At 39.6% G+C, this 27,470-nt stretch overlaps 1 protein-coding gene across 1 annotated transcript in view; it reads left to right on the top strand.

Moving 5' to 3' along the window:
- The window catches only part of ASCC3 (activating signal cointegrator 1 complex subunit 3), a 211,899-nt gene that overhangs the window by 178,996 nt on the left and 5,433 nt on the right, over positions 1-27,470 (top strand). Inside the window, exons 37-39 of the mRNA XM_083497618.1 lie at positions 9,208-9,432; positions 19,387-19,538; positions 23,208-23,349. Coding sequence (XP_083353744.1) covers positions 9,208-9,432; positions 19,387-19,538; positions 23,208-23,349 — 519 coding nt within the window. The remainder of the gene's footprint in view (positions 1-9,207; positions 9,433-19,386; positions 19,539-23,207; positions 23,350-27,470) is intronic.

Raw genomic sequence — 27,470 nt, 5'->3', positions numbered from 1 at the left:
CTTACAGAAGTCATTTTCTTACTAAAATACTAAAGGCCGGAAACCAAACTAAGTTTTTAAAAGTTGGCCTGTCTTCTGCCTGAGGCAGGTCCTCCCTCCATGATGGATGGGAGGGTGGAGAAAGGAGTAGGAAAACAAGACTAGAACTGGAGCTCTCCATTTCTTCCCTTCCAGCTTCTTGGCAGGACTTGGGCTACTATATAATGTGTTTCAAAGAGTTACTGTCAGCAACTCCTATATGGCTGCCTTGTTTTCAGCCTTAGTATTCCAACACCACACATTCTCTCAGTTTTCATCTCCTAGAGCTTAGATCCTTCCCACATTCAGTCTCTTGACTGGTTCTGATCACATGTCCTAGTCTAGCTAATGTTACTTCTTTCTTTCTTTCTTTCTTTCTTTCTTTCTTTTTTGTCTAGACAGTAAACTTGTATGATCCAGTTGATATTGACTTTGGGAACATAAAGATTGAATCTCAAACATAAACTTATTTCATGCCCTTTGGACTGGTTTCAGGGTGCTGCAGCCCAGCAAATACTGCTTGGCAGAGGGAAATATTTGATTGTGGCTTTTCCATTCCTGTTTCCAGATTCTCAAAATACAATATGTATATAAGGGCAGCATGAGATGGTGGGAGGAGCACGCATTTCCAAATATTTATTTTTGAAGCGGTGAACTGTAGCAAGGGGAACCATAACCTAGTCTAGTGACCCCAAAGCAGAACCCATTACATTTCTTACCGTCTCTCCCCCATAAGGTACCACGGCAGGTTCAGCAATACAAAAATGCAGTGTTAAAATCAGTTTAAAACAGTTTCATCTAGAAGAACAGGAACTTATGGTTTTCTTTAAACCCTTGGAAGAGTTTGCCTTTTCGCTCAGCTTTGCTAAAACATTAATTTCATCTGAGCTTTTTTTAGAAGAAAAAACTTAAAGGCCAACTGGAGCGGAGCTATCCCTTTTACCACTAGCAAAAGGCTAACGGTCATCCACTGCTGGGTGAGGCATGATCCCAACATGACTGAAGAGAGAGCTCTGGTTTCAAGGCCTATTCATACCTTCTATTATGGGCGGTCAGCTCAAAGTATCAGGTTCTCCAGTGCCTCTCTTTCTCATAGGAATAAAATAACAAATGAACTGCACTGCATTTATTTGAATGTGGTATCCCCTAACCACATGCCACTTGGAGATAGGGGTCCAAGGAAATACTTCATTTAAATAAATGCATTGTCCATTTTGTTTGTACTGCATGCTGTGCCTGGCGCTAACTGGGTATGGGAGGTCTGAGACTTGTGTTGGGTAGAGAGCAGGGGCAACACAGTGGGAAATACTGCCACTCCCGCCACTTCCTTCTGCTGCCACCTGCTCTGCTACACACCCTGCCACATCCACCACTGGCAAAGAAGCAGCACAGCCATTGGCACTGATTTGGGGCAAGATCACACTGGTTTCAGGTGAGATCTCACCCAAAATGGTTGTGATCTTGCTCAAAATTGGCGCTAATGGCGGCACTTCACCACCGCTGACGGAGGTGACAGGGCACCCATGGGCATGCTGCCTGGGGGGCTTCTGCTACCTGAAGCAACATCCTCACCCTACCTAATGGCTTAACCAGTACCGGTTGAGAGTTTTCCTTGCCTGTGATGCCTAGACAGGCTCTCAAATGATTTGGTGCTTGCTGAGAGTGATCATGCCAAAGACCTTAAAATCTCCCTAAAGGTACAAACAGCACATTGTTTAATAGAGTCAAAGCAAGAGAAAGCACATGACATGCACATTTATCCCTTAAAACCCTTACAAATTTATATGACACATTCGTATCTGTCCTCAGTTTGAGGGCTGTCCTCACTGTGCTTGAATATGTGCCAGAACAAGCAAAAATTTGTTTATCTGCTTCTAAAACTTCAAAATCCATGTGCAATATAAAGTTGGAACCGGAAGGCGAATCTTTTTTTATGGACTAGAAATAAACTCCTCTAAATAGAAAGTTGTCAGAAGAATTAACTGATACAGACCTAATTTTAACCAGCAGTACTACTTGGTGCCACTGGAACAGCGGCATTTCCTTTTGCTAAGTTTGTTTGCTGCTCATAAATCTGTGCCTGACTTAATTCCATCTGCTTGCTAGTACACATGTATGGGCTTATAAATCAAGCTTGCACTTAATGTGCTGTCTAAGAGTTGAATGATAAAGTATTGGATGGTAATATGAAGTATTGCTAGTGAATGGGAGTTTTGTGTCAGATGTTTGATGACAAGGGTGGAAAACAGCAAAATCCAAAATGTGCTGTCTTGTTTTGCTTCCTTTCCTCTGAGATAATAAAAGTGAGATCGTACATGCAAAAGCTATTACAACACATTTCTCACTTGCTTTTCTGCTGGGTGGATTGTGCACTGTGTGTGCATCTAGGGGACAATCGTATGCAAAATGTCATGCCTGTATGCATGTTATACTCAGTTTACTTTGTGCCAAAAAACTGAGCAACAGATTAGAATTGAGCTTTCTCTCAGTGGTTTATCCTTTCTTGTTGCCTCTTTGTTTTCCTTTCCTTTATTTTAAGATACCAGCTAAGGACTCTGTAACACTTTTCCCACAATAATCATCTCCTTTTAGGCCTTAGGCCTCGATCCACACGCATACCCTTATGCTAAGATAATTGGAAGGAGTGGGTTGGATTGAGTGTAGGTGTCCCTCCATGAACTTCTGCAGACTCAGATGGCCCCCTGTGAACCACTAAACATGCACGCAGATGTCAGGCTTGCTTGTGGTAAGCCACAAAATAAGGTATTCTGAGGGTAAGTCTGAGCTGGCCTGTCTCCACCTTGTGAAGCAGCTGCAGCTCTGTAGAGCTGCAGTGGTGGTGGTGAGGAGTTAAGATTACTCTGTTAGTAAATGTGCTCTAACAATTGCTGTTTGGCTGGCTGCATCTCAGACTAATATAACATTTCTGGGGGTTGATGAGACTCTGTGAATACAAAGGGATGTTAGATTATGCTTAGTACACTTTTAGTCAGTGGAATGTGCAGAGATTAACAGCCTGACATCATTAACAGTCAGAGCCAAGTGTGGCCATCCAGAAAAAAGTAGACCATTTGGCGTTATGTACGTTTTCCTCAGGCACTTGTGATTTTAAAACTTCCTCTTGGATACATCTTTGTACCCCAGCTACTTAATTAAACACTGGCATTATGTGCATGCTGGATTAATCACAGCTAAAGAAACAGCAAAATGTATCTCCATTGCAATTTGAGAATTTGAAGCAGTCACACAATCATCACTGATAGGATGAGTTGTGACAAAGCCAGCTCTTGTTGGTTTCCCCCTAGAAGTGAGTTTGAAAGCTGCTCTGAAACCTTATTGATTTTACGCTTCAGCTGCCTGGCTCTGTTGTGAAGCCTTTCTCTTTTTAGCGGGGTCATATTGACCCAAAATATTCCCCAGTGTCTGACATATCTTGACCCCTTATCTAGCACCACCTTTTCATCCATGCGTTGAGAATCCACTCCTGGTCCTATATGTAGAACAGGTAGCATTTCTATAAATCGGGTGTTGAACCTGTGACCTTCCTGATGTTGCTGGACTTCATGACAGAGATGCGCAAGCTTGCACATGACATGGGGAAAGTGGAAAGGGAGATGCTAGAACTTGGGGACATCAAATGAAGCTGAATGCTGAAATATTCAGGACATACTGTACAAAAATAGATACTGTACTTCTTCACAAAGCGAGTACTTAAACTGTTTGAGGACTTCCCATAAACATCTGGTTGGCCACTGTGAGAACAGGATGCTGGACTAAGTTGGGCCTTCGGACTAATCCATATTATATAGTCTTATGAATGTTTTTTTTTTCCTGCCTTCCTTGCCCTGTTGCTGAACTCACCAAAGTCCTTAAATTGCCTGACTCCTTACCATCTTCCCAGTGCTTAATTACTGGCACTCCCTTGTGCTCACAGAGTTTATACACTCCTATGGCTAGTTTGTCCCAGTTCTTTTGCAAGGAATTAGAGTAAGAGGCCTCACTTCAAAAAAAGAGTGCATGGCTACCTTGAAATTCCAAGGCTGATCCAGTTCAGTCGGATATCTTAGCTGCTACGGACTGCAGAAGACTGCAGTTGCCACTACTACAGGTGCCATATAATACCCATTCTGCATGTGTAAGAATTCAGTTGTTTAGTATGGCATCACCTGCACTTTGGAACTCCCTGACGGTTGAGATCAAGCAGGCACCTTCACTGTACTCTTTTCAGCACCTGCTAAAAACATTCTTGTTTAGACAAGTCTACCCAGATGCTTAGAAAGTTGAGGTCATTTAAAATATGTTTTCGTATTTAAACTTTTGTACATATATTTTTAATGGTTGTGAATTTTTCTCCATTTTACAGTTTTATCTTTTTGTAAACTGCTTTGAGATTTTTTTACAATCAAGTGGTGTATAAATTTTATGAAATGAAATAAATTCAACGATTTATGATATTCTGCAGCACAGTTGACATTAAATACAACTGACCTTTCGCATTCCTTAAAAAAGAGGGGGGTCCATTAAAAATGTGTAGATTTGATATCACTAAACATCACTAGCAGCAAGATATTTCTCTCATGAATACACTACTTGGACATGTACATGCTCTTCTTTTCTGCACTGGTAGAGTTTTAAAATGAAACCTGCATCCTAAAATTACATAGATCTAAAACTGCATACACCTGTTGGCAGTGTTGACCTCAAATTCCAATTTAAACATAAGTGAAATCTGAAATCTGCCAATATTTCAATCTCTTGGTAAAGAGGACACTTTTGCACCTTCAGTAGTGGAAACAAGCTCCAGGAATGTGAGAGACTAATTTGGTTTGGCTTAAAAGCCTCAGTGTTACAAATTAATCAGCTTGGTCCGAAAAGTCTAGAACTCATTAACTTTAAAGGCTTTGCCGGTTCTCATAGCTGAACTTAAGTTTTAGCATAAATAAGGCTTTCTTTTGTCACCAGCATCATCATGGCATCCCACATCTCTTACTCCACAGCCTGATCCAGTGCATATTTGCTCATAATTGAGTTCAATGGGACTTATTCCCTAGTTAGCCTGCATAGGATTACAGTCCTGCAGTGTAATTCTAGCATGCCTACTTGGGGGTAAGACTCATTGTATTCAAGCATGCGAAGGAGTGCAGCCTTAGCCTACTATGAAATGTGTTACCTATTAGCTTTTTTATATTTTTGAGCTAGTGTGCTGTATAAATCTACATTGAATGCTTCGTTTTATTTAAATCACTGGAATAGAAGAATAATCTTACTGAAATAAATAAGAGCTTACATGTGATACCTATTATTTAATTAATTTCACAGTGACTTTTTTCCCAGGCTGTTAAATAAAAGAAAGAAAGCCATGTGTTCTCAGTCCTTCAGATACAATGGAAGGAATTCAACATCACACTAGGGCAATCGTTCCATCGGAACAAGTATTTTGGAGAATCTCCCATCTTCCCCCCTATCCCCCACTGTGCTGCTCTGGGGCCAACTTCAGGGGCATTTGCGGGGAGAGGAGGGAAAGCCCTCTTACACAAGAGGAAGTCCTTGATCAGCGCTTCTGCTGATGGGACTCAGTTGAGTGCCACACAATGCATCAATAAATTTGCCTTTGTTTGTTTTAAACATAGGCACGGTTGGGAATATGTTTGCATAGTCATAACTTAGAATTAGTCGTATTAGGGATTTTAGGTTAGGCCTTTTAATTTTATTACTGACTGGTTCCAGTGTACCTTTTAATCGGTCTTTTAAAAATTGTGCTAACTTTTAGTAAACAAAACATTTTAATTGACAGGCAGTGCTTTTTTTTCTGGGGGTACTCAATGATACGCAGTACCAGCACCTCTTTTTCTAGAAGAAAGGCACTGTTGACAGGTAACAGGATGGGAGAAGGTTGAAAAAAGATGATGCTTTGGAGGGCGTTTGTGAAACCTCTAATAAAGGAATGGCAGAGAACCTGTGCCTCATGGGGTGTTGTTGGACTCCAGCTTGCATCAGGCCTAGCCAGCATAGCATATGGTCAGTGATTATGGGAGCTGTAATCCAGCAATATCTGAAGAACCATAGACTGCCTATCTAAGGTTCCACAGTTGATAGAAAGATTTGTGCTGATCTAGGTTTTGTGGTCAATTATTAGCAGTGAAAATGAAAGTGGAAATATTGTAAGCTAGGATGTTGGAAGCCCATTTTTATATTTTTATTCCTATCCTCATTTTGGTCTAGGTCATCTTCAGTGTGCTCTTCTTCTCGCCCATATTTCAATTATTATTTTCTGCACTGAGCCTCCCCTTTTGCATTCTTTCATGAATCATTCCAAACTGACCTTATTTAGTTACTGAGTAAACTGAGGAGAATCACTCCTCAGTCACTTTGGGGTGAACCTGAAAATGCTTGGATGAGCACATCTGGTAGACAATCATGAATTACTTCCTACTCACCGCTGCCTTTTGAGCAGTGACTAGTAGAGATGGACTTGGATGCCCATTAACATATGATGGTGACTTTAAAAAATGTAGTGTGGCCACTGGGATGTCATTCTGGCACATGGTAAGTCAACTCAGTCCTCAGGCATTTGGAAATCTATAGAAAGGTGATGGGTTGTGTAGTCAGAGTGCTGTAGGTTAGAACTTCCACACAGTAAACTTGGTGACTGCTTAATTAATGGCCCTTGGGTTCCATTCAGCCTGACAAAGAAAGAAGGGGGAGAGGGTGGTGAAGAAGCAAAGTGAGTGTTAAATGTGTCCAGGGCATCTACCTTCAGTTGCCTAACTTTCCCTGCCTCTGGACAAAATATTGACACTATGGGAGAATTGTATGTTATTCCAAGGGGAGTTATCAAAGAGCTTCCAGCTTTTGGAATTGTTCAACTTTCAACTTCATTTGTGTCCTAAATGATAGGACACAAAGCAACATCAGAGAAAACAAGGAAGGATGTTCTTGTCTGTTGTTCCCCTAAAATTGTAAAGTTCAGTACCTTGGGTTTTGAAAGTCATTTTATTGCCAACTTTTTGTTGAAATCAATACTCTAATGAAACAAAATATTTTTGTGCTTAGACTGCCATTGTTGAACCCACGGCATTTGCAGACTAGGATAAGGTTTGTACTGAAAAGGGAAACCCAAATGGAAAATACAGAGTGAACAGCCGGGCCTATTTGATTTGATTATGGAGGATGTTTCTTTATTCTGTCTTTCCTTGTGCAATCTGAAAACAGTAGCAGGGGGTTACAAGCAGAGTTCATCATCAGGTTGTCAATCACTGTCATTTAACATTTGCAGTGGGAGATGTCTTTATTCAAGGACAGCTGGGCAAATCAGAAGCACAGATTTGCAGTTAGCAGTCTGTCCTGCCTACACTAAACAAACAGGGACAGGGCAGACAGACCGGCCTCTCGCATAAAAATATAATGGACTGTGCTGACCTTGGTGCCCTCCATTCAGCTTCATTCCCAGTTGTATAAAAGCTTCAGTGCCCATTCTCAATTTCCTTTAATTACTTACATGATGCAGATAAGAAAATGAACTTCACTTACAATCATCCATCACACACAGGAAATGAAGTAGGCAAGTTGTTTGAAACAAGAGGAGTGTTTTGGAAGTAAATAAAACAGGTTGTATTTGCAGGGGGAGGGAAGGAGTCTGGGGAGCTATTTTCTTTTTGCAGAAATACCAGCTAAGCTGCAGCTACTCCTCTGACCCTGCCTCCCCTACTCCAGCCTCTCCCCTCCCATCCCGGTCTGTCTCCCAGTTGTAGCTGCTAGGCCGTATTGAGTGGGAGGGGGGAAATCTCCTTGGTAAATATTCTTTAAAATATCTTTAAAAGGGTGCAAGTTAAATAAGAGTGAGGCAAACATGCAGAATTCAATAGGGCTTAAAATGGTGGTGACCTTTAGGTTCAGAAAATAAATGACCACAGTTTTCACAAGAGATCTGGCAGAGACATCAAGGATTAGTTAGCAGTTGTCTTCAGTCAGTCTTTTTATGACGAAGAAGAAAGAAACCTGCTTAAAGAGCATGATTTTTTTAAAGAAACATAAACTTTATTTCGAAGTTTTCCTAAACATCCTTTTACCTTTGGGCAGTAGCATTGCTACAACTTGTGATATTGTTTATAATCAGAAGTGAATAGTTTTGTTGAATATTAACAGTGGGTTGTCTTTTAGGAACATCTGAAGTTTGGCTAATGTATTTACAGCTTCTTGGGGAGGTGGGGCTTGAAGGAGGATTCATCTGGGCAAACATTTAATTCCTATGGATTTGTGAGAAATGTAGCCGTTTTGTCCCAGAGATCTACAGTTCAAGAAATGATGGAAAACCAGACCATATTAATTGTTTGAAAGTACAGTGGTGCCCCGCAAGACGAAATTAATTCGTTCCGCAATTTTTGTCGTCTAGCGAATTTTTCGTCTTGCGAATCACGAAATCCCATAGGAATGCATTGAAAATCAATTAATGCGTTCCTATGGTCAAAAAAAGTCCAAACAAAGCCAAATTTGGTACAACAACAGTTTATTAACTGCTCTTTAAAGTCACACATACTGTAAAGAGCAGTTCAAAAATTTAAGGGAAAATAAATTAACTTTATAAACAAAACATGTCTTTGTTTTTAGACAAAGAAAAAAAAGTCGCGAGACGTTTTCGTCTTGCGAAGCAAGCCCATAGGGAAATTCGTCTTGCGAGGCAAATCGAAAACGGAAAAACCTTTCGTCTAGTGAGTTTTTTGTCTTGCGAGGCATTCGTCTTGCGAGGTACCACTGTATTTGATTTTGAAAGTATTGATTTTGCCATTGCAAAGCTCTCCCTTGAACATTCTGGTGGAAAACATGCTAGCTTTCGTAGTAAATGCAAAAATAGTAGAATATTGTAAACGCTATCCATTCTTCCCCAAGCACTGCTCTTCTCAGTGAGACCTCTTCTGCCCCCATCTCTGGCAGGAGAGCTTTCAGGACACATGTGGAACTTGCCCAATGTCTGCTTCTAGTTGCAGTCTCTTGCAGTACATCAGATGCCATCCAGAGGGTAACCCTGCCCTTGTGAGCAGCTTACTGAAGGACACAATGGCTGTTGTGAAGGGAAGGAACAGCAACAAAATCTGCAGAAGCAAACTCACAGTCCTGTAGATCACAGCCATCATGTTTTCTGCACTAACATTTTTTCTCTTTCTCTCTCCACCCCCCTTTTTTATTATTAAGGATGCTGAAGAGTATGCAGACCTTCCAGTACGACATAATGAAGATCAAATGAACAGTGAACTGGCCAAACATGTCCCCGTTGAAGTCAATCCGCATTCTTTTGACAGTTCACACACAAAAACCCATCTTCTGATGCAAGCCCATTTTGAACACGCTGTGTTACCGTGCCCGGATTATGTCACTGATACCAAGACGGTGTTAGACCAGTCAATTAGAATATGTCAGGTACAGTTGCACTCTTTTATGATCACTTGCCTGGTTTGCTATTGAGAGCTGTCATAATACGGATCCAAGAATGCACAGAGATTGCATTAGTATAGCATTCTAGCACTTTTCTGTACAAAGTATTTTGCAGTTCTTACTTTGTGCATCCTCACAACAGTCCTGTGAGGCAGGTAGACTTTAATGGTTCCATTATGCAGGGAATGTCAGAAGAAGAAGAATGTAGTATGCTAATTGAGGACTGAGATGTAAGCAAAGTCCACGTTGATCCCACAGAAGTTGTGATTAGGCAGACACAGATGGGGACAAGGAAGTGGATGTAAGCCCCGCCCTCAACAGAATGGAATGCACAGGCTGCTCTTCAGATATTTGCGTAACTAGAACAAACATATGAAGAAGGTTTGTAAGCACATGTAATTGAACACAATTAGAAATCTCCTCACCAATTGGAACCCTAGCTGCTCAGTTTCCATTGACAGCAATTGTACCTTCAATTGAGCACAATTAAAACTGGGGCTAATGGGAGTTTTTATAGTATCTGGAGGGCACCAGGATGGAGAAGGCTGATTAACAGAAGCAAGATAATGTTGTGTTTAAACATTAGACTGGATCTGATCTGCACATTCAACAGAATAAAGTAGTATGAAGTGTTAGCATAGATTGTACTATTTCAGTTCACAGATAGGGGGATCACATTTTTAAAGACTTTACTAGCTGTAAAAAAAATAACTTCTTTTAAAAAGCTTTTAAAAAAGAAATCCTATTAGAGAATGAGCTATAGTGGAAACTTTTTTTCTGATATACTAGGGTTTGCTCTCCTTTAAAACTTTGAGGGAGTGCTTCTGTACAGAGGAGCATTCAAAATTGTATTCCCCATTTCGCATCTGACATTGATACAGTCTGTTCTATCACTTTATTCTGCTACGTGTGCTAGCCATACTCAGGGGATGCTGAATAGGAGAAATCTATTTATTGGTCTTTTACTGGCTTCATATTAAGCCTAAAGCAAGTCATTAATGTTTCTGTGCATTTAAGCACCCAAGAACTTACATTTTCATTATTCTTTGATTCAGCTGCTTAGAAGTCTACATTTTTACTATGGAATTCAGCATTGTTTACAACCAGTAGCACAATAAAGTACCTGAGTAGTTCCCCCCCAAAAAACAATATGTGTGTTAAAAAGAATGTTAAATAGTGTTAAAAATAATACTGTGCATGGTTTCTGATCTGTATTGCTGAGCAATTGCATGGCAATAGTTTAAAAAGACTTTCTGGGGGGGGGGGTGCTGAAAAGTTAGCTTCAGTAATTTTAAGCCATCATATTATTAGTATTGTACCAGAATATGTGAAATCACTCATTCCTTCTTTGCGTCAAATGCTTTATTACTGCAAGTTCAGTGATTAGTTTTCATTCTGCTGTTTGAAACCGCCTTTTGAATTTGTATTAATTGAAATAGGTAATTGAAGTAGTAATACCTTTCAGTTCCTCACTCGGAGGGCAATCACTTCTTCTGAGAAATAATCTGACAGTTGCCCGCTTTGCATTTTGATTGGCAATGAGCCTCCACTTGTAGAATTGTTGATAAAATATTTTACCATTGCCAAGTAGTGAGGCTGTCATGGTGCTCGGTCTTAACCTTTGAGAAGTGTTTACCCATGGATGAGTTAAGCACATCTCAGTAGGGTACCTGTACATTGAGAGAAGAGAAGGCTTCAGATGTTAGAATTGTATTTCTTAACTGCTTGAGGGAGGTGTTTATGCCTTGACTTTGCACTGCCATGCAACTCCATGGTTTTTATGACTTTTTAATGCCTCATCCGAATCAGAAAACCTACTATACACACGCACAGGAGGGGGAAAAACTTTAGATCAGCTTCTCATTTGATGAAAACTCCCATCATTGTGAAAGGCAGGCATGGATAGAAATAATTGTGTTGCCCCTTGTAATAAATGGAAGTAGGAATTCATTTATTTTCCTGCTTCCACTTGCATATATTTTATAGAGAAATTCAGCTGTTTATGCATACCTACCCTTTTATTAGTAGGCAAATTCACATGTGTGTTGTACTTTCAACATACCCATCTGAGTACCCCATATCAAATGAGAAACCATCCTGACGGTGAAATCCAACATGGCACTAAACCTCTCATTCCATCAGCACAAGGATTTCTCCTTGAGCACAGGACCTCTCTCCTGCTCTCCTCTCCCAGCACACCCCACTTATCTGTATTAGGGCATCCTCTCAATCCTCTGGAGAAGATCTGGGAAGGGTATGGGGAGGGGGAGGAGTCATGTTGCGCAAATGAAAATACAGTGACAGAATGCAGTAGTTGGAATAGTGCCCACAGACTATATCGAGATAGCAGTTTCACACACAGTGTAATTTTCGGACAAAATACTAAGTCCATCCAATTATACTTTGAGAGAAATAATAAGCCTGACCTCTGTCACTACTTTGTTGCCTGGCCTCTATTGCTAATTTCTCACTGGCTGTCATTTTTGCACCTCATTGCCAGTCAACTTCCACCTTACAATTTTCTCCTTTATATACCATCCAACTAAGATTTCTCTTCAGGCATCTTAAGGCATGCCACAAAGGCACAAGCATAATAACAAATTAAGTACATTTGTTAGTATTTATGGTGGGTTTTGCTACAAAAGATCAACACGGCTGGCCCTCTGCTAATTTTGTATGTCATTAATATAGTGTAAGATACGCATCCTGATGTGCATGTTGCACCTAGTGTGTTGTCTATTTGTTCAATAATTGTTTGCTCTAATGGTGCAATATTTCTGGGCCAATTTAATTCCTCAAAAATTTGATCGTCATCTTAGAAATTTTGGAAAGTCATGACTTCAATCCAAAAGTGGATTTGGCAAGTAAAAGCCCTTCCATTCAATCCAGAGTCCCAGTTTTCACCATACATCTTTCTTCTGTGGCCCCCATCGCGTTTGGGTGTCTAGCTACATGTTTCGCTTTTGGAATCACTTGGTCATTATTACTGTCCGTTTTCAAACTTTACATGTGCAAATAATTATTCCTGGGTCTTTCAGATACCTTAGCCTTTTTAAAAAGTCACTTGGTAGAGGGGGTAAATGTGAATATTCTTCCGTGTACCTCTGGTGCATAGCTAATAAATTCAAATGAGCATGTCATTTAAAAAAAAAAAATCTTAATTGCCAATACAGAGTTACTTTCCATCTGTCTAAGCTTTTTTCCCCACATGTTTGTTTTTAAAAACCCCAGGTAGCCGTAAGTACTGCTATGTGGTAGTATATTTGGTGACAATTTGATGATACGGTTCTCTCCTTATGTACAATTCTCTCCCCCTCCCCAAAACTCATGACAAATCTTTTCCCAGTTGGCACTGGAGAAAATGACTAATGCTTAACCCATTTGTGTGATCAATTCACTTAAGCAGCTACTGTGAAATGTTAATCACAACTTTAATTTGTACTGCATTAGCATTTTGATTAACTTGTAGGCTTGCTAGCACACTTGAAGCACTTTTACTCATAGTTACTGCTCGGAAATGACTTTTTGATTAATTAAGTTTGTTAGATAGCAGCTGAGCTTCCTGAATGCTAACCTTACGGGGCTAAAAGTTCAGGAGAAAGTTATTGTGAACAACTGTTGCCGTTGAAAAGAATTCTCTGAAACACTATAAATATTTAATTATTTACAAAATATTGAATATTCTAAGGAAATTGTCCTTAACTCCCTCCGTCCCTCCCTCCCCCCCCCAAAAAAAGGTGCAGATGTGACTGGAGAAAAAAGGTTTTAGATTTTCCTTTTCCAAGAATATTGAACGTGGCCTGGCAAGTGGATTAGAATTTTGTAATTTGGTATGCTTTGGGGGTTTTGAAGGAATATTTCTATTTTTTACTTAATCATTGGAAGAAATTGGTTGTGCATGTGGACAAGACTATTGGCTTAAGAATGTGGCGCATGATCTATCCTTGTGGCACATAGACATAGAACTCAGACAAATTGCAAATCAGTTATGCATTATTATAGCTTATGCAGTCTTCGTCCAGGCTTCCCATTCACTTCACTGGAAGGGTCAGCTTTATGTGCACATGTCTTTTCATTCTCAGAGGTAATTGGTGGTTGTGGATATGTGGATTTATTATCCTGAACAGCAAATCTTAGCACTGGGCATTTAAGTACCATTCCACTGAAATATAAATTAATTGTTTTAATTTGCTGACTATAATGAATATGCCTATTGAAGAAAGTATCCAGTGATGCATGTTGTGACAAGAGAGATATGTATTTTCAAAATATGTCAGCTTGTGTAATAAATTCTATTTTTTTATTTTTCCTTAATTAAATCTGCTTACCATCTTCATGCAGCTTTGACAGAATAGTAATTACCTGTAAACGATGATTACCTTATAAAAAGAGCACTTCATTTGCTGTTATCTCATATAATTCTTTGCACAATTAATAAGACTCTGAATGCCCAGCTTAAATAATTGTATATAGACAAATATAGGGCACCCGTGATATCACAGATATGTTTTTTACATAGTATATCATCTGCTTTAAATGGAGATATGAAGGGCTGGGGGGGACAGACAGAAAAAGCTAGAGAGGAAATTTGGGAAAACACAAGTGGGAATGAAATATGATCTCCAGCGTTAGGGAATGAGAATTCTGACATACATAGCACTCAAATCCAATATAAATTTATGCACCCAGAAGGTTCTGCCATCTTCATGAGTTGCTTGCTTGTGAATTGCTGCTTACCGCCTTCTGGTGACCTTTGGTCTAGCTTGGTGATATTAGAAGCAACTGTCCTTTTCTTCTTTTCCATTGACTTGGCCTCTTCCTTACGGCCAACTTTTCAGCTCTTCCCTCCAGCAGTTCAGGAAACAGCAGCTGTGCTTGAAGAATAAAAATATTAGAAGGTAGGAGCAAAACTGCAAAAAAAAAAAACCCCTTTTGTGGGTGTTCAACCTAAGATGAAATATCTGGAAGTTTGGATAGAAAGTGAACTCTAACCATGGTTAACAGAAGGAAGTTGACTCCTGCTGAGTTTAGTCACAATTTTGCATTAACAAAACTAGGTACTTGTAGCTGTAAATTCCATAAATATGCCAAATAATACAATTTCATATTCTGAGTTGTAAATGATAAATGTTACATTCTTAAAGCAGTAAAGTAAGCTTTGGTTTGATTTTTTAAAATTAAGTACTGCATATATTTTAGTTTTTCCACAAACTTTCGATTCCCCCCCCCCCTTGGCTTCAAATTTTTCAGAAACTTTAAAACTCTGCCTTTCATTGAAGTTACTTCACATGATTTAATGCTTCTGTTGCTAGTTGTTGGAGCATCTTCTGTATTAATATAATATAATATAATATAATATAATATAATCACACACAAAGAAATGTGGCTGTTTTATTCAACACAAAAGAATTTCACTTAAAATACCGTATTTACTCAAATCTAATGCTCACCTTTTTTTGACCAAATTATGTTGTGAAAATTAAGGTGTGCATTAGATTTGATGGCACATTAGACTCAAGTAAATACAGTAAAACCTGATTTAAAATTTGGAATTTGAATTACTATCTTAGCATGAAAATAATAGAACTTTCAGGCTTTCAAAGTATTCAATCTATTCTGTGTCATTGTAAAAAAGATTCTGCTATTACGCTAGAATATACAATATACCTGCTCCACAACTTGCACTACCATAAGGCAAAACAAGGTGGTTGCTTCAGGTTACAAATTTGGGGCATCATTACAGTATCTAACTCGAGGATGGTACCATTTGAATATTCCATCTTAGGTGTCAGGAATTCATGGTTTAGTGGTCCTTTGTCCCGTTTCAATACAACGACATCTGACATTTCAGTGCTAGATATTAATGGATTACTATTCATGCCAATAAGAGCAACCTTGGCTGAGGTCATTTTCAAGGCTGCCTGTAGAACCCAATGTTTCTAGGGAGGGTTCTAGCTGTGATCCTGTCAGTACAAAGCAGCACAGAGTTAATAGCATCACAAAACATAGTTAAGCATTATGGGAAATGCAGAATAAATATGATATTTTTGTTTCATTTTTTTAAAAGGAAGGACTTTACCTCACCAAAGAAAGTGATATTAGGTTGTCTTTTTTAAAATACCGATTATGGTGATGGCTACAGGTGCAAAATCAGTTTTTACAGAATGGAGTAGATATGTTAAAAATGTTCTCCATTAGTTGCTCCAGTATACATGTGACTGACTGGCTTGGAGAGCGCAAGCAGAATGACTCAATTTGCTACTTTGAGTATTCGAAAGGATTTCATTTTCCATTGATGTGTTAAGCATTTATGCGTGTTGCACTTAGCTAATGAATGAAAATGTGAATGGGTTTCCAAGCAGCAAATGGAAGAAGCTGATCTGGCTACGGTTCTGATTTCTTCACAATGTCCCTGTGCTGGATTTCACACCAGGATAGAGATGCTATGAATAAATATTATGGATGAGAGAACACTGAATAAGAGGGGAAAGAGGATTTGCTGCGTAGGCCTTAGGCACTATGTAGAACACACCCACACACTCAAGCGTTTGTTATTCCTTATTGGATACGAGTAAACGGCTGTCAATTTGTGCAAAGCTCTCTGTGTGGCAGAAGATCCTATAACAAATTTCTGCAGCTGGCAGATTGTAGATTTGCTTGCTCAGGTCCTTATTCCTTTGTCAAAAAAAAATCTGCTTAGTGAGGAAAAACGAAAGAAAAAGCGCCAATAGAATACATTGTGCAGCCCAAAGCCCTCTCTCCTTCACACACTGAATTTGTATATTACACTATAAGAATTTCATCACTACAGCTGTCTATGTGCATAAATTTCAGTACGGTCAGTAGGTGGGGTAAAAGAGTTAAGGCTATCTCGTGTTGATTCAAGCTCAACAAAGCCAGGAAATTGGAAGCTAAGGTTAATGTCTTTAAAGACATGCCCTGTGATCAGTAATAATGTGCAGTGTCACAAATTGTACTTCCTTACCATTTATACTCCATGCACTCACAGTTCTTCTTTTTTTAGCTCTTTTAGACCCAACTCAAGATAGGAAGGATGGAGTGGCTGGGACCAGCAAATGCTTGTCCTCAATTGTCTTATGATGCATCTAAGCATCATTCTGTTGCTAGGGGAAACCTGTTGTGCATTAGCACATGCATGTTTGTTGTTTTACATCAGTAACTGGCAGAATGTGTTAAACAGTGGTGTCCTCTGATGCAGTAATGGTTAATGTGGCAGGTGATGGTGCCAATAATGATAAAGGTCAAAGCAAGTTTTGGAACTAATTCACCCATACATCAATTTTAAAAAGACAACAATGAAAGGTGCATATGGGCAGGGTGGAGGTGGCTAGCATCCCCCCCCCCCAAAGGCAGCTACAGGGATTTACATAGAAAATCAGGGTACACAATTGACCTCACAAATCTTTGCCCACACATCTTTTCTATTGCAAAGTGGTGTTGGGGTGGGTCCAGTTTAAAGCAATGAAGTGGTGTGCTGAGAGAGGTTTGCTAAGCCCTTCTGCGTATTGCTACTTTTCAGCCGCAACCCCAGAAGTATCAGTAGTGAGAAATTAACGCTTTTACAGAATTACGATTCCAGTCAATGCCCTCAATGGTGTTGGATGGTCGGTACGGCAAAGTACAGTATGACGAGAGACTTTGTATATGTGGGCAACCCTGTGTAGAGGATCTGTTCCATTATTTATTGCAATGCCCACTATATATAGATCCAAAAGACCAATTTATAAAACCCCTGCTTACGAATGGAATACACTCTAACAGGGTGGAAAGGGTGAAATGGCTGCTGAGCGATACTGATGACTTTGTAACTTATAAAGTAGCACTATATGTGTTGGCAGCTAAGAGGATCAGGAGAAAAGAGCTAGATAAAATAGCAGTCAACTGCAAAGGGGATTCGGACATTTAAGCTGGCATATTTTACCTGAGATTTCCCTGCTATTCTAACTTATGCAACAAATAATTTCTATGAGACTTGACCGTGGTTTATTGCACTGGTAGTGCTAAATGTTTTTATGGTTATTGCTGTTTTTCCTTTTGTTCCCCTTGTGAATGATGCCATGGCCTTTGGCTAGCGCAATAAAGTCTACGAATGCATGAATGAGAAATTATGCTGATAAGGCTTTTTCAAATGATAGATATTGCATTTTCTGTAAGTACCATGACACCTAAGCTCAGTGAATGTCTGCATAATCCAAACTGGTGCTATAAGTAGGCAACTGAAAGTTCAGGAAGAGCCCATTGGGAAAGCTAGGGGGGAAATCGCTCCTCTTCCCACCCACCTCCAGGTCATCCAGGGATGAAAATGTAGTGCTGGCTAGACAGAGTGCATAGCCCATTGTAGGCATGCAATGGTTTGTACTGTTCCATTCTCCCACGGAAGTAGAGAAGTAAGGATCCAACATATGCAAAAAGTCACCCATGCATTTTTCTACTGAGTAGCCCATTCACCCCTTTAAATGCTTACCAGTTGGAAGAATCCTAAAAAGTTGTCCTCCTCAAATTGTATTACATGATTGTGTCAAGAGGAGAGAGATTGGAAATCACTATTTTAAAAAATATGAAGTTACCTTCCTGTCCATATTTGTTTTGCCTCCATCTGAAATCCACAGTGTCATGCAATGAGTGTTATGGTAGCAGTGTTGTTGTTTACATACAATCACATTGGACATCATTTTCTCTTATAAAAAATCAAAAGCCCACAGGACATTGAACCATAGGCAAAATAGTTTTGAACATTGGTCCTTAGCAAACACTAAGCAAACTTGGTCAAAAATAAACCTTTTGAAAGGTAAGCATAAACTACCGTTTCCAAGCTGAATCTCTTCCCCCATGGCTGCCACCAGCTTTGTGTACCTTTTAAACTCAACATTTCTCCAGGATCAGTGTAATTTAATTGAAATAGCTCTGCATGTGTAAACAACTCCTTTGTTTAAAGAAGATTTCGTTGTTTAGTTTGCCTTAAGTAAATGCTGCCTTTTGTTTGTCTGTAAAACATTTGATTAAATGTACAGGCTAATATAGACAGCTTAGCATTCCTCTAGTAGGCTGTACAAGAAGTCTGGAGCATACATTTTAGCATCAAAATGCAGCCTAGATGCTCCCTGTATTTATTTTTTAAATAAAATAAAACAAAAACTTATACTGAAAATAAAAAACCCTTCTTCTTCCAATACTGTCAGTGATTAGCTTTCCAGGTATATTCATGAAGTGTCAACCTACTAAAGCTTTTCAAACCTCTTTGAATGCTTCTTGTTTTGTCTGGCAGTTGTACACTTGTCGTCATGTACAGTTTAGATAGCCTTTAGCTGCTGCTAATGTCAACATGTGATTTTGATTGTTTTACTGTAGGGCAGTGTACTTTCTTGACCTGCTGCAAAGTCTAATATTCTTAGGAGAAATGTATAGGTATACTCCCATGTGATTGCACCTAAAAAACTCTCTATATACGTTAGCCTGATTTAAATATTCTCAACACTGGTGTGACTAATTTCAGTATTGTTCAAAGGAAGTGGTTCACATGGTTGATACTGGCAACAGGGTTGCTTCTCATGCTAACACTGTCCTGGGGACCATTAACACTGGTATGTAAAATCGTGCCAACCCCCATAACCCACCTTACTGGAGCAAAGAGATGTTTTGGAAGACAATTTTATGCTTTCCTTCTTTTCCTCAGGCAAGATGTGATCTGCACTTTTCTTCTTTAAAAAGATACGCTTATGAACCACTGCACAGGATCTCAATCTAGAAGTACTAATTCTGTTCTCTTGAGTTTTCCAAATGGGGACAAGGAAGTAATAGTAACAGTAACAGAACTACTGTGAAGATAAACAATATAATATTATTTCTCATTATGTGGTTTCCATTGATCGTGTGAGAAATTGATAAGGAGTAACTAAAATTGTTGTCTTCTTGATTTAGGCAATGCTTGATATTGCAGCAAACGAAGGTTGGTTGGTGACTGCTCTAAACATAACCAGTTTGGTACAGATGCTGATTCAGGGGCGATGGATCCACGATTCCTCTTTGCTTACTTTACCAAACGTTGAATACCACCATCTTCACCTCTTCAGGTATGCATTCTTCTTGGGTACAGAATACAGATATTCCCTTGCTTCTCCACACGTGCATAGTGACACGTGAGCCAGAACCATTTCATGAAGTCCTGTTTGTGGGAATTCCCACTACACACTATTCCCCGGCTGAACAGCTATGTTAACACAGATCTTTCCAAGTTTCCAGTCCAACACTTGGGAGTGTATTCACTTGTATCCTTTCCGTAGTACCATATTTTTCTGTGCCTAAGATGAAACTTTTTCCTTAGTAATAATAGGCAAAAATTGTTGCTTGTCTTATACATGTATAGCATCGGCTGTACTTGAGGGGCGATTCCAACAGATTCCATACGAAAAACGCTTATGTCCCTGCAGAGATGGCAGCACAGAATCAGTGGTGCATGCCCTCCTCATGTGCACTCCTTACAAAGACCTGAGGAACAAGATTATTATGCCTCTTTTATTTAACATTCCGGGTCGCCCAACCACTGCCACAGTGTCGTTTCTCCTGGCAGATCAAAAGGAGCAGATGACTGCAAAGGTTGCAAGGTTTTTAGCTGGGGCAATCAGAATAAGGTCCACTATTTGACTGCTGATTCAGGACCCTAAAGTGTGTTTTATATAGGTTTGACTGTGGTAAAGAAGGTGAAATACCTAGGGGTTTACTTAACATCTAAGAATGTGAATTTGTATAAGGACAACTATGAAAAATGTTGGTCAGAAATTAAAAAAGATCTAGAAATATGGTCAAATTTGAAATTGTCAATGCTAGGCCGAATTGCAGTAATTAAAATGAATGTATTGCCTAGAATGTTATTTTTGTTTCAGACCTTGCAGATTCTTGACAAGATGGAATGTTTTAAGAGGTGGCACAAAGACATTTCGAAATTTGTCTGGCAGGGCAAAAAGCCCCGAATTAAATTTAAGATATTGACAGATGCTAAAGAAAGAGGGGGTTTTGCCCTGCCGGACCTAAAATTGTACTACGAGGCAGCAGCTTTTTGCTGGCTGAAAGAATGGATGCTCCTCGAGAACACGGACATCTTGGATCTGGAAGGTTTTAATAATGCTTTTGGTTGGCATGCATATCTTTGGTATGATAAAGTTAACAGTGCCTTTAAAAATCATATTGTTAGAAAAGCATTGTTTAATGTTTGGATAAGATATAAAGATCTATTGGAAAACAAAACCCCTAGATGGGTGTCACCAGTGGAGGCCAAAGCAGTGAAGAAACTCAATATGGAGGTCGGATGGCCGAAGTATTGGGAAATTTTAGAACAGGATGGAGATAAGTTCAAACTACAAAGTCAGGAGAAATTGAAGCATAAAGTAGAAAATTGGTTCCAATATCGTCAAATAATGGAATTTTTTAAACAGGACAGGAAAATCGGTTTCCAGGTGGAAAAATCAAAATTAGAAACCGAACTGTTAGAACCCAATACCAAGAATTTATCTAGAATGTACAACTTGCTGTTGAAATGGAACACACAGGATGAAACAGTTAAATCGGCTATGATTAAGTGGGCTCAGGATGTTGGACATAACATTATGTCAGCTGACTGGGAATGGTTATGGAACACCGGTATTAAATTTACGGCATTAAAGGAAAACATCATGAAAATGGTATACAGGTGGTACATGACCCCAGTCAAGCTGGCAAAAATCTATCATTTGCCCGATAATAAATGTTGGAAGTGTAAAGAGACTGAAGGTACCTTTTATCACCTTTGGTGGACATGCCCGAAGATTAAGGCCTTCTGGGAAATGATCTACAATGAAATGAAAAAGGTACTTAAATGTACCTTTCCTAAAAAACCAGAGGCCTTTCTCTTGGGCATTGTCGGCCAATTGGTGACAAAGAAAGATAGAATTTTTTTTATGTATGCCACAACAGCAGCAAGAATACTTATCGCAAAGTATTGGAAGACACAAGATTTACCCACTGTGGAAGAATGGCAGATGAAAGTGATGGACTATATGACACTGGCCGAGATGACAGGCAGAATCCGTGACCAACGAAAAGAGACGGTGGAAGAAGAATGGAAAAAATTTAAAAGCTATCTTAAGGACTACTATAAACTTAATGAATGCTAAAATGTTGTGGTTTCTAGAAGCAAAAGGGTACAGGGATACAAGGCTAGACTATAAAAGAGGACTAAGATGATAGAGATTGGAAAGTAACAATTGGGAGTTGCTAGTTGAATTATGGACATTGGGATGCAGAGGGGGGGGTATGGGGAAGTCCAAGAAAAGAGGTTTATGAAAATACGTGTGAAATTATACGTGTATGTTTGTCATTTTTAGTGTTTGTTTGTTTTTCTTAAAAATGTTGTAAAATCAATAAAAATTTTATAAAAAAAAAATAAAGTGTGTTTTATATAATCAACTTTTTATTTCGTTCTGTGTATATCGCAATGTTTTTTTGTTGCTATGGCCGATGGCTGACGCAAATAAAGTTTCATTTATTCATGTATAGCAGAGAGGGGCCGGACGATTGGTGGCAGCAGCCAGCAGGAGATTAGCAGCAGTGATAGGGCATGCTATCATCTGTTGTTGCATTGAGTGGTCAGGTGGGCTTTTTGTGGCAAGTGTCTGTGGCGATGCGATTTACAGTGGCGGGCAAGCTGTAGAGCGATTGGTGGGGGGTGCTTCCCCCCCCCAAAAAAGCTCACTAACTCTGGGCAATCTCCCCCACAAAAAGGCTCAACAACTTTGGGCAATTTCCCCCAAAAAACAATTTGTTGCAGTCCCAAAAAATGGGGTTGTCTTATACATGGGGGCGTGTTATACAGGAGAAAATATGGTAATCTGCTGATAGATACACATAAGTTTCTGGGTGGTGGTCTTCAGAGTAGAGTACTAATTCGATAAGTGGACCACTACACTCGCCTTATAGGGACGCGGGTGGCACTGTGGATTAAACCACAGAGCCTAGGGCTTGCCTGTCAGAAGGTCGGTGGTTCGAATCCCTACGACGGGGTGAGCTCCCGTTGCTCGGTCCCTGCTCCTGCCAACCTAACAGTTTGAAAGTGCAAGTAGATAAATAGGTACCTCTCCTGCGGGAAGGTAAATGGCGTTTCCGTGCGCTGCTCTGGTTCACCAGAAGTGGCTTAGTCATGCTGGCCACATGACCTGGAAGCTGTCTGTGGACAAACGCCGGCTCCCTCGGCCCATAGAGCGAGATGAGCGCTGCAACCCCAGAGTCGGTCACGACTGGACCTAATGGTCAGGGGTCCCTTTACCTTTACACTCACCTTAGTTGTAGATGCATAAGGATATGTGCAGAGATGGTCATCTTTTTAAATTTTAAATGGTAAATTGAAATAAATAATGTTAATCTGCATGGTATTTTCTTCCTTATTAAACTAGTTTAAAGCAAGAGGGTAACTACTTAATGTTATTTGACCTTGGACTGTGGTATATGCAGTCTCTCATTTACCCTGTTTTTAAACTATGAAGCTTGCAGTAATGGTGGTGTTTGTGCAACTTGTATTTCAAATTCATTAAAACCTAAGGCTATGGATGTGAACCTCTAAGACAAAGCCCCACTTAAAATAGATTTTGCCTTCTTTTATCTTAAAATGTGTATTTCTAGTTTCACCTTCTCAACTTTCCTTTTTCCTTTCTTTTTTATCTCTTTTCCTGAGCTTCAATTCTTAACTGGATATATCTTTACTGTTTTACTAGGAAATGGAACCAAGGGAAAAGGAAAAGTGGTTACCAAGGGCCTATTGAATGTCTTCCTGAACTGATTGCTGCATGTGATGGAAAAGAGACTGTTTTTGCTTCCATTGTAGACTGCGATTTCCATGCCACACAAATTACACAGGTAACATTTTCTCTCATGGGTACAGTTTAAAGTTATTGGGTCAATATATATGGGGAAAATCCACTTGACACACTTTCAGTGGAGCAACATGATTTTTGCAAACATATATATTTAATCCACCTAAAATTAAAACCTAAGATTTCAACAATTGGTGCAGAAAAGCTTAATTCAATCCAACGTGTTCCGTGCTTCAAACACACACAGTTTTGACCAGATATTCAGGACTGAAGCCTAAATGTATTTGCCATATTTGCCAGATATTTGCTAAATGTATTTGCCATATTTGCCAGATATTCAGGACTGAAGCCTAAATGCACTATTTCTGGGTTAGCGGAGTTTGTTACCTGAAGCGTATGTAACCTGAAGTGTATGTAACCCGAGGTACCACTGTATATGATAAGTTTTTGTTTCATGTAACAGAAGCAAATATATTTAGATATAATAGACCCTAATATATTAATCAGCAAATAGTGTTTGCATAGCAGAGCTAGTATTCTGTGGCATTCTAGGGCTGATGCAGGTGAACTCCAGGATGAAAAGTGGTTCGTGTGTGTGTGTGTGTGTGTGTGTGTGTGTCTGTAAGCAGTGCTGTTTGTTTTGGTCAATGGTAGCCACCATACACGAATCGCCCACCACAAAGGTGTGTTTAAAGTTGCTTCACAGGGCTGGGGTTTTTTATGTATGTGGGTCCTCCATATCTTGTACTTGGGTGTACCTGCACACAGTTGATATAAAATGCATGTCAGTGAGAAATGGTATGCTATAGTATTTTGAAGAAGAAAATGCTGCTGAAATTAATTAAGTTTAGTATTCCAAGGCAACTCAAGTGTAGCAGAACTGTGACTAGAGACATTCTAACATTTTTTTGAATTCACCCTTAAATCAGAGGGATCTGCCACCTGTGTTTTTAGAGAGGAAAAGAAAAATACTTTGTTAAAAGATTGCGTATGTCGCAAGCTGAAGCATTTTCTGGGTTCAGGAATGTCAAGTTAAACTGAAGGTGCTAACTAAAAATAAAATATTCAAGTTTTATTTCAGGTACCCTAAGGCTGCAATCCTAACCCCACTTACATGAGAGTAAGCCCCATTGAATTCTTAGTAAACATAGTTAGATTGCGCGGTTAGTGACTTACCTAAATATAATCCTTTGTCCTTTGCACTTATCTCCTTAATTTCAGATAAGCTAAAATCTTGCTTCCAAACAAATGGTAACTATTTTAATGTCCATTACTAACACCTGTATTTATATATAAAATGTCATCAAAATTGTGAGTAAAAATGCATTAAGATCAAAACAAAACCTTCTTTAACAACAGATTTCTAACATAATATACAATTGACTTAAGTCCAAGTTGTAGATGTGTTGAAAAATTAGAACATTGTTATAATTAGTTCAGGGAAAACTCAGAAGTAAACTAACTTAATTTATTTGCATAAATTGCCGTTCTGTTATCTTTAAAACCAAATGCAAATTGGCTCTGTCTGATACGATGATGGTTATTTGGCTCAAAAGTGCTTCAATTTGCGTAGCAATCTGGTGTCGTCTCTGCAGTGAGACGATCCCAGGTAACATACAAATCCTGAATTATTCCAGAAATTAGTATGTTTAAAGCATCAATTTAAGTGCTAATTGCAGTAGTAATGAGAAAAAGCAGTACTACTGTGAGATTTGCATCTCCCTCCCCATCAGTATGCCTGGAACAGCGGCTGACTGGCAGAGGATTTGGCTGCTAATTAAATAATTGTATGCATGGTAGTGTTCGCGTCTGATTCAATAGATGAAGATTAATCCTCAGATAAATATGTTTGGCTGGTATTGAAATGTCTTAGCAGTTTCTTCAAAAATAGCTTTTGTGTATGTGGTGTGCCCATATATTTCATGTGTCTGTTTAATATGTCAATAACATAAACTCTGCTTACACTATACATCTAGATGCATGTAAGTGTAAATAAATACATTATATTACAACGTAGAAGGAAACGCTCAGCTGAGTTCGAAGTGGCCATGCAACATACCTGTATGAAGTCCATGAATGTGCTTTGCAGGCCCAAATAAAAATATGCTTCTAAAACATTTGCCATTATTTTTAAAAGAGAAACTATCACAGAAATAAGTTGCAGGGCTTAATTGGGCTTAATTTTTCATTTGCCTCTTTCTAAACCAAATAAATAAGAAGCCAAAGAAAATACGAATTACCTGTGAAAATGAACCTACAGTAATCTGAATGGGCAAGAGTGACTCTCAATACAGGTCCAGCATCCATAGGCAGAAGTTTCTCCTCCTCACCATCACTTACACACGGTAGACAGCATGTTTGGGGGATTGGAAGCCTCTTGTGTGCTGGATGGACACAAGGTAAATATACCTACCGATCTCCCACAGTCCCCTTAACATTCCAGTAAAGGAGTGTGAGATAGAATCCTATTGGAACCCTGCACAAACAGGTGCTTCACCCTCAGTAAAGTAGATCCTGCCCACTGTTTTGTTGTACAGTTTTTCAAAAGCACAGCACTTTATATGGCCCAAAGCTCTAAGACAATACAGTGGTACCTCAGGTTACATACGCTTCAGGTTACAGACTCTGCTAACCCAGAAATAGTATCTCGGGTTAAGAACTTTGCTTCAGGATGAGAACAGAAATCGTGCTCCAGCAGCGCGGCAGCAGCAGGAGGCCCCATTAGCTAAAGTGGTTCTTCAGGTTAAGAACAGTTTCAGGTTAAAAACGGACCTCCGGAATGAATTAAGTACTTAACCCGAGGTACCACTGTACATAGTTCCCGCGAAGAGTTTGCTGCACTTCAAACTTGTCAAGGGTACAGAAGTTTGATATAGGTACCTAGATTTCAACATGCAGGCTTTTTCTCTCTCCCTTCTTGTTGCAGCAGAGGCAGTGGGGTAGGGGAGGAATGAAGAAGAGAAACCTTTCACACACACAAAACAACAACCCACACACACACAAAACAACAACCCACCAGTGCTTCTCCTTCAGACCTCCATGATTTGAAGGAGAAACTGTAGGGGATGGGGGGGTTGAAAATGCATTTTCACCCCACCCCCTCAGCTGACAAGAGGGTAGGAGCATGGATTTTTCAAGGCCTTCAAAAATAAGACCCACCCCCACATTTCTGCTTCAAACTTCCATGAAGATTCAAAATAGAATTGTGGGGGGCATTTAAAAGCCAGGTAATTGAAAGGGGGGTGGCCCTGCCCCCCTGTGAACTTTGGCCTATCAGGGGTGAGGGATATAAAGATGTAGGCTTCTGGCCAAAAACGGTTCTCCACTCCTGATTTGCAATATCTGCAACAGATCTATATCTGGTTTCCTTGAAAACTATCATTGTCTTGAAATAGAGATTAAAGCTATCAAAGTTGCAGTTGCAGTTAAGGGACTTGTAAAATCATTTTTTTAAGAAAGACATTTTGACTGTGATGGATTAGGCAGTAATGGCCAGTGCCCATTTCCCAGCAGGCTGTCACTGAGTGCTTCCCACAAGCATCTGACTGGACACTGTGAGAACAGGGAGTCACACAAGTACCATGCAACTGGCACAGAGGAAAAGCTTTTTAACCCTGTCCAAGTGAGAACTATAACAGAAGTTGTGTCAGAATTCCCTCCTTGCATCCCTCAGCTGCCCAGTTCTGTACAAGCCAAGTCACAGAAAATAAGTGAGCCATTAAGGGACTAAGCTGAGAATTCTGAAGGAACCTTGTTTGCTGTACTCAGTGGAATAAGGAAATGGTTAAAGAGTGTGTGCCTGTGTCAGCATCAGTGCCAGCATTGGGGGGAGGGGTGTTGAACATGGTCAGGCATCTCCCAAGGACCTACATCCCAGCAAACGGCCCACTGATGATCCCTGTCAAGTTGCTGCAGAGTGAAAAGTGGGGGGACCAGTTTATTATTATTAATAATAATAATAATAATAATAATAATAATAATAATACCCCACCCATCTGGCTGGGTTTCTCCAGCCACTCTGGTCAGCCTCCAGCAAAACATCAAAATACAATAATTAATTCATCACATATTAAAAGCTTCCCTAAACAGTGCTGCCTTCAGGTGTCTTCTAAAAGTCAGATAGTTGTTTATTTCTTTGACATCTGATGGGAGGGTGTTCCACAG

This window comes from Podarcis liolepis (genome assembly GCF_965112155.1).
Source record: "Podarcis liolepis genome assembly, chromosome: 3".
NCBI lineage: Eukaryota > Metazoa > Chordata > Lepidosauria > Squamata > Lacertidae > Podarcis > Podarcis liolepis.
The sequence above is the reverse complement of the archived record's forward strand: the minus strand, read 5'-3'. Positions and strand labels throughout refer to the sequence as shown.